The sequence below is a fragment of the Hesperophylax consimilis genome, chromosome 16 (genome assembly GCF_061612785.1).
Source record: "Hesperophylax consimilis isolate HC1 chromosome 16, BYU_Hcon_1.0, whole genome shotgun sequence".
NCBI classification, from domain to species: Eukaryota; Metazoa; Arthropoda; class Insecta; order Trichoptera; family Limnephilidae; genus Hesperophylax; species Hesperophylax consimilis.
The window spans coordinates 32555685-32564297 of NC_142851.1; the positions used below are offsets into that span (position 1 = coordinate 32555685).

Sequence of the window (8613 nt, forward strand, 5' to 3'; positions counted from 1 at the left end):
GCAATATGAGTCGACTTATGTTAAACGATTCGGCGAAATGATCCGTTCTCATGAAGCAAACATCAACTGTTAACGAGTGTTCCGTTCGCGACTTTCAGGCATGTACCCTGGCACGCAAAGGATCAATGCTGCTAGCTCCTTCGAGCAGGCTTCATTGAAAAATTTACTTGTAGCCATACATTTTAGAAATATTTTCCGTTTTCTGGGGGTTAAATACTCTGAACATCTCAAGCAACAGTGACAGAAGATACACACGTGTCCATTTTAACGATGGCTCACTGCCATGAATAGTCTAGTTCGACTTAATAAGTCTCTTTTTTTTAATATCAGCAAATCTTTTGAATCTAACGTACATAAATAGATATTGTGTGTTATTTGCTTCGTAGCCTTAGAAAACATTTGGCAGCTGTCATCTAATTGTATTTTTAATTATGTATTATGTGTCTAAAGTAAAACTTTTTATTACTTTAATAACGTGAATGCTTTCTTCGGACAATAGAATAATATATTGTCTTAAAATATTTTAACTTCTCTCAAATGACTTTCTCAAATATTGCTGTGAATAGAACACTTCTTATATTATTTTTAACTTTTTGACTTAAAAAACACAAAAATTTTTAAACAATAACTAATGTCCTGATAATCAATTATTTCACTTATCTGTGTACCAAAAGAAATGGGGATGAGTCACCAAATCGAGTTTTGACTAGAAAAAATTATACGAGTTAAAATATTAAATTAAAATTTCAGTTTTGGAAAAATAATGTTGAGTGTAGTTAGTCATAGACATCCAAATTGATAGAATTGCCCTGACATCGAATCTGGGTATCGTTTCGGCGAGCTGGAGACAAACCATGTGACCATATTTTTGGCGCCAGGGGGGTTCGAGAATACTCTGAATAAACTACGACATCAGTCACAAGTTGACCGCCGAAGAGTGCACATTGAAATAACCAACCGTTGCGCAGAAAAGTTAAGTTTGCTAAAGTATGGCAACGGTTGTGGCACTTTACTGCCCGGGGTTTGAATGTTAATTTTTAACCGAACCGCCAAGCATAGCGACTCTAAAAATGTGTGAGGTGGGTAAATTATAACACAGTTGTAAAAGTGTCTGAACTAAATAGTGTAGCGAAATATTCAATTTTTGAAACAAGCCCGAACTTTTGTTTATCCATTTTGTGATTTGTAGTTAAGTTTTTTACGTAGCCAGCAATTTGCTCACCATTGGTTCTGTGAATGCCCTAAAAAGGACTATTATTTTGTAAGCAGATTTTATTTTCGCGGTGATATTACAATGTGAGTTGCCTGTATACTGTCGGATTCATTTATTGACAAATTACAGAAGATGGTCACGCTGCCTCCCCGCTGGGTTAGTCTATTAATTTGGATGTCTATGAGTGAACTCATTTAATTAGAGCTCGTTTGGCTCATCTCCTTTCAGGTACAAATATTACTTACCTTATCTCCCTAATGTTATGGTGTACAAATATATTTTAAAATGAATATGCACCTTTATTTTTACGAAAACACTAAAAAGTTCATCAGTTCGCGTTGAAAACAACAGGATTATTGTTTTTTCTAAATGTGAATTTATTACAAATACCCTGTGTCATCATTTGAGTAAATTTATTTATTAATTTATATACCTATGTAGTGAGAAACCCATGCATAAGCAATCGGTTGTTTTTGATTTTGACTGATTTTCTTCCAATAAATACTCAAAAAAAGAAATTCTTTAATATTAATTTTGTTTATATTTCGATCAAATATTTTCCAAAATAAAAACATTGAATATGAAATTTCAATTGCTAATTCTTGCCGATTTTACATTGTAGAAAAATATTTCAATTCAATATTACAATTATTATGTCTAGATTTCAAAGATAATTAATTATATGCAGATTTATTGTATTTTTGTAGATGAATTTAGAACATTGTTGAATTATTAGAAAATAGTTTGTTGTCATTGTTGGTTTTGTTGATATTGTACACACAAAAAATACAGCACCATGGGATTTCATTCCAAGGAACATTTGTATTAAATATTATGTCAGATTCTGTAAATTTTCAATTGATTTGTATTTACACATGCAACAATAAGATCTTAAGAATTTAAATAATGATCTGATCTGGCCACCTCCATAGAATATTACCCATATTACACAAGAACTCTCAGGTTGGGTGTTTTTATTGTTAATTTCGATGCATCCTACAAAAATGACAACGCAATTATCATAAGGCTGGGAAAATACTGACCGCTAGAAGCAGTCGATTTCATCAGCTTCAAGCAACTACTGCTAAATCGACGGCAGTCAACATAATTCAAAAGAATTTTTATCTACAAGAACTGTAGATCGCTATGCAGTCACTGCTTGTAGCTGTCGATATTGACTGCTTTTAGCAGTTCGTGTATTCTCAGCCTAAGGGACATTGAAGGTTGCTTTCACCAACCAAACTGAGTTACCTCTATAAAGCCATTGCGCACGATTTTTGCTAAGCGATAAACTTAAAGCTAAGACATCTCTATTTGTTTGGATTAGCCTCTGCTACATGCTGAACGATTTCTTTTAGTTGTGTGAACATAGTTAATTACCACCCCATTCCTGCACTAAAAGTAGCGGCTTTTATCTACCGGCTATCGGAATCGTTTTCTGACCTAGCTCGCGAATATCGCTAACTGACCATAAATGACGAATTTTTTCAATATCCGTGCTAGACCTCCTGACATGCACATATACATACTAATAAAAACTGTGAAATATAATTCTTCAACGAGTTTTCTGTTACGAATGATTTTTTAATTAACATAGCATTCCCTCAGTTTTGGTTGGTGAAAGCGTACATTAGGACTAAATTTAAAATTGAAAAAAAAATACCCTCTTTAAACAATAGAGATACCAAAGTAATTAACAATTTTTTCGCAAAGCCTCAGGGTAAATAAAAATCTCGTTGGCAATTATTTATGTTACGTTTTCAGTTTTTGCTACATATTTATTAAATTAGTGTTATTTTCTAACTTAGTGTTTTGTGGATTTATTGTTGTGTCTTAATACTCTATTTACATCAATATTTTAGTTAACATTCCATTGTTTACTAAGGATGGGTTGTTTCATAGTATTTGAACAATTCATCAAATTTCAACTTTCATGTCCTATTCAAGCTCTGTTATTATAGGCCAGTTACTTGACAGAACTGAAATAATAACAGAACTTGAAAATTAACATAGAATTTTGAAGAATTGTTCAAATTCTCTGAAACAACCCGTCCTAAATGTTTTTGTCAGAGGTAGGTTGATATAATTATATGTCATTGAAGACAATATTAGCGTTTCTCAAACGAAAATTTGAAACAGAAAAATCATATAAAAATTCTATTCATCTAGGAATTGAACCCAAGACTTCAGCCTTGTCGGGGCTTTGCTTTACCACTGAGCTAATCCGACACTATTTTTCTGTTTCATATTTTCGTTTGAGAGTCACTACTTGTCTTCAATGATCAAATATTACAATTTGAGGTTTTACTCATTAAGTTATTCCAAAAAAATCTATATCTATTTGGTATCATCCAATTTTTGTATAAACAGGCATCAAATGTAAAGCACATTCATAACAAGCAAAACTTTAGAAATCTTTTAATGTAACCTGCTGGGTTACAGCATTGTATGTCTGTTTATCCAAGATTTCTTCTGACCATAAGGAATAACAATAAATTATCAAAAATAGTTTATGATTCAAAAGATGAACTAAAATGAAAAATATTGGGGTCATTGAATAATAGTGTCATTGTGGAACGATTTGTATGGGAATCTATTAGAGCGGGAGCACACAGAGAGCGGTCAGGAGTTCAGAGTTCCGCGTTCATTAGAATGTACTGACACACACTATACAACAACGCACACAGCGGGCAGTCAGACCGCGGCGGTCAAAACGGAACGTCGCGTTCTAAGAGTTCTTTTCCCGCCGAGGCAGAGAACGCCAGAACGCCGCGATGTCTGAGGTTACAAACACGAATACGTTCATTGAATTGGTTAGGGAAAGGAGTTTATTATACGATTTAAGTGATGTAAATTATAAAAATATAGAATCGTTGTTCATCTTTAAGTAAATCCTGAAAAATACTAGTAAATTCGCCTTGTTCTTCTCGCGTTGTGTTGATTGGGTGCACCCAATACTTCCTTTTCTTTTTAGAAGCTGCTAAGCTCCACAAGAGCAATAATTCTTCATCGGATGATGAACTTTCTAGTGACATGTTGCATATGCAAAGACTCTAACGACACTAGAACGCAGAACTCTGACCGCTCTTTGTGTGCTCCCGCTCTTATTTTAAGATATGCATCTTTATTTATTTTTTGTAACTTAAATCAATTGCGTATTTTATATTCAGTGTGAGTTTTTTGTTTTCCAGATTTTCTTTACAACACCACTATCATAAACAACACATTTTTTTTACTATTATTTTCACAAAATATTATAATATTACAGAGGAAGCTTGGCTGCGCAAAATATATTACAAGTGATAAAGATGAATTGAATGTATGATATATTTTGTTATTCTGTGTTTATATCTTTATGTTTATAGTAGCGGGGACCTGTGAAAATTTGCGGATAGCGGTTAGGGTTCCAAATTACATTTGAAAATACGCAAGTAGGTACCTTTTTTTAAACTTGATAAATCTGCAAAACTTTTGATTTTTGAACTTTTTTCTTGGTATGAATTTTGGGTAGGTAAAATTATTTGATTTAATATACCTAATAAAAAAAATTTAGAGATTTTCGTTTGTTTTTATTAAAAAAAAAACCCTGTGCCACTTTTTTTCAAGCATCTCCGAATCTATGAAATATAATATTTTTATCTAGAACACAAGAGTCCCAACCGCTCCTAACCGAGTGGTACTATGACGCCCACTTGGGGTACGTTGCGAGACTGAAGGGAAGAGAAATTACATGGCTATTCAGATCTGATCACCAACCACGGCTAAAGCCATTTCAAGCAACATCTCAATTCTGAAGTATGGTCTTTCACCAGGGCGATACTGACATCATTTACCATTCCGCAATTAAAAACAGGAATTATTTTTCATATAATTTTTTTTATTCTAAATCAAATTTATACAACTAATAACAATACAATACAGGCGGGTGGGTTTACAACTGTTAGGCTGTAAATACAGGCAGGCGGGGATACAACTGTTAGGCTGTAAATACAGGCAGGCGGGGGTACAACTGTTAGGCTGTACGCAGCATTTTAGCCTCTCTGATTTCATCCAACAACTTTCTCTGCTCTGCCACATAGATCTTCCGTTCCTCCAAGAATGCCGCATAGTCCTGAAAATGAATTACATACACGCTATTAGATAAATCATACCCCAATTTCCATTCCCTCATCTCCTTCCCCTCTCCAATTCGTTCAGCCTCGCAACATTTTTCAAAATTGAAGATACGTATAGTACTACTGGTTCCGAGCAGTTGGGACTCTTCTGCAGTAATGAAAAAAAACAATCTTTCAGAAACATTGCAGGGTCCTGTATTTTTTTTATTTTTTTTAATATATATCAAGCAATTTATTACGGAAAAACTAGTATTTTAGAATCTCAATATATTGTAGCTTGGAGTACACACCTTATAGAGAAAGTCATTATTATTTTAGAAAACAAAATAAATACATATTTTTTTCTAACTTGTTCGGAACCTTCCAGATCTCCAGAATATACTTCTTACGATTGCATAATGAATTACATTTTAACACTGTGAATTATTTCTACTATGGCAGTGCTGGTCAAATCGTTTTTATATTATAAAATACAACCACCTAAGGGGCTGAAGGGGCCAATGACAGCGGCCTATAAACATGCATGAAGTTCGTGACAGCGGCCTATAAACATGCATGAAGTTCGTATTGGTTTGTGGAAAATATACGTCACAAGTCACCCATAGAGATTACCGTGTCTTTTTTTTCTGACCCACTTTTTTCTCGGAGTTATACCCCCCTGATTGAGAGATCTGCCAGCCGCAAACAAACTTCATGAAACTAGCTCTCCACTTCTCCTTACGAGAGAATAAGATATTTTTAGGCAGTTTTAACTTGCCTCCGCCTTAAGGTCCCTCACAACTTCGATGCCCAGGGTCCTGGCCGTGCCGATGACCATGAAGCACACCTCCTCCATGCTGCGGTGTCTCATGGGCGGGTCTTGGAATTTGATGGCTGCGATCTCGTACACATGTTTGAGGGTTATCTTGCCGGAAATTTCTTTTCCTGAAATAAAACAAAGCGTTGTAGCATTATTATGCATTCAGTATGCTTACAGAGTTGTTAAATATAATGTCATTATAAAACAATTAAGACACTCCTGAAATCATCATGGCTGTAAAGGCATTGCTGTCCGATAATTCTATACCAATCTTGAAGGGTCCCAATTATAAATATGTATAAACTGATTTAAATTGATTCACTGAGTGTACGGAGGCATCAAAGATATTAGAAGAACGAGATGTGCTATGAGCAGTTCATACTGTGCGGAATTGTTTTGCCCAGTGTCGCCGGTTTTGTTCACCAATACTACTGCACACCTTCGCTTACGCTAAGGTATCCGCACTAATACATAGAACAGATTTCTGTGCGTACACGTCCCGATAGTATTCAAAGTACCCTAATTAGGTAGTACTCCGCCTACGGTCCGGCGGCTAACATAGCATATCTCGTTCTTCTAATATCTTTGGGAGGCATCATAAGGATGCACTATTCCTGTATAAAGTAGTTAACAATAATATTCAATGCCCATAGTAGCTAAACAAGATTCCATTTAATGTACCTGCGCGTTCAACACGCTCTTGTGTCATGTTCAGGGTTGATCAAAGCAAAACGAACTCTAAGCAGAATTCTTGCCTGAACAGACTATGCAATAATTACAATAGCGTATTATCCAAGGTTGATATTTTCAGTTGCGAACTTACCATTTGGTAATTAACGGAGTTATACAAGAGGTCCATAAAAGAATATTTCTCTGATGGTTTGTGAATAATGTTTATGTCTCTATTGTTTATATCTCTATTATGATTTGATTTATATCTACAACCTCTCTCCACGGCTATAAATGTATTGTTTTGTAAATTTTTCGTTTTATATAATCTTTTGTTTTGTATAAATTTTTAATTCATTTTCCTTTTCACAAATTTAAATAACTTATTCCATATTATGCTGTCTCAGTAGAGTTAAAGTCACAAGGAGGAAATCCATAATTGGTTTTATTTTACTATATAATACTTATGTACAAACTGATTAAATGTAAACTGTCGATTTCCCAAAAATGAATAAATAAAAAAATAAACAATGTGATTCAAGTCCCAATTACTTATCTGCTTTTTTCTTGTGTGGAAGAATATTTAATCAAAAGGAAACTATAGTAAACCTGTAGAATGGCTAATAAATTATGGCACTGAAGATGCGGAAATCCTTCTTTTTTTTAATGATTTGTGCAGAAGTAAAAACCATTTTTTTTGTAATGTAATAAAATGCATACATATTTTACTAAATAGCTCAAAACTGACTTTTGTAGAGTTGTATTACAAAGTATGCTTTAATTTCAGACAGTATTTTATAGTTGGGGTGTGGTGACTAGTATATAAAATAAAATATTAGCTGTTTAAAGCAAAATCCATTTTATCGAGCAGGACTTGCGGCTTGAAGTGTTTTAATACCTCGCTGTACGGTCTACTTTCTGGGACTATATCTCCGCCGTATAGGGAGGTATTAGTATACCGTTTCTTCAAAAGCGAAATGCCGGATAAATCCTTAAATGAATAGAGAAAACAACCTGGTTGCATGGCCGCCTTGAGAATACCCGCCGCCTGCTTGAGCAGGAAGGAGGTAGGCGGCTGGTGTATTTCAATCTCGTGAGTGCGATCGGCATTCAATTTAATGCGTGTCGGCAGCGGTACACCGGGCTTGATCTCCGCCGTACGCTCGTTGAAGTCCTTGCAGAAAGCAGCTATGTTTATGTTACGCTGAAATGTTAATAATTGCGCTTTATTATAAGTTTACTATTTTATTAAATTTGATTTATAATGACACCCTATACTGACATAGTGGGCCTGAACACAAAAATTTGGGTAAATCATAAATGAAAGAAGGGGCCACAGCTGTAGTTTAGACACCTCGGAAGATATTTTGATAATGTTGTAGGATTGTTGAGAAATTTATTTTAAGAGTAGGTGACATTTCCCCACCTGACCAAGCTGCGTCCCTAGAGGGGGAGCAGCAGAAGCCATTCCAGCGGGGATATTGGTCCTGAGTCGAGAAGAGTGATTAATTTTCTCAGTCACTTTCTTCATAGATTTCAACCTAGCCACGGACTTGGACATGATTATATATTATTTAAACTTAACTTATATATATATATATATATATATATATATAAATTACGTGTTAGATTATGCAAAGTTATGTACACAACAATATTAGAAAAGCTAGGTTACTTCGGCACTTCATTCAAGTTTGACGTTTGAAAACCATAGACAATAGAAAACTGGGAAAGAAATAATAAAAAAGCAGGGAAATGTATTTTTCTAACTGGTTACACAGTAACACACTGGTCACACAGAGCAACAATTCTCGAAC

The 8613-nt window shown here is 34.6% G+C and overlaps 1 protein-coding gene across 1 annotated transcript; it reads right to left on the reverse strand.

Moving 5' to 3' along the window:
* Positions 1 to 4279: 4279 nt before the first annotated feature.
* Positions 4280 to 8403, reverse strand: mRpL11 (mitochondrial ribosomal protein L11). The gene is made up of 4 exons (XM_089641143.1): positions 8223 to 8403; positions 7811 to 8000; positions 6086 to 6252; positions 4280 to 5324 (listed from the first exon to the last, which is right to left on the reverse strand). The coding sequence occupies exons 1-4, from the start codon at positions 8355 to 8357 to the stop codon at positions 5226 to 5228; spliced, it is 591 nt and encodes a 196-aa protein (XP_089497269.1). The 5' UTR covers positions 8358 to 8403; the 3' UTR covers positions 4280 to 5225.
* Positions 8404 to 8613: the final 210 nt, after the last annotated feature.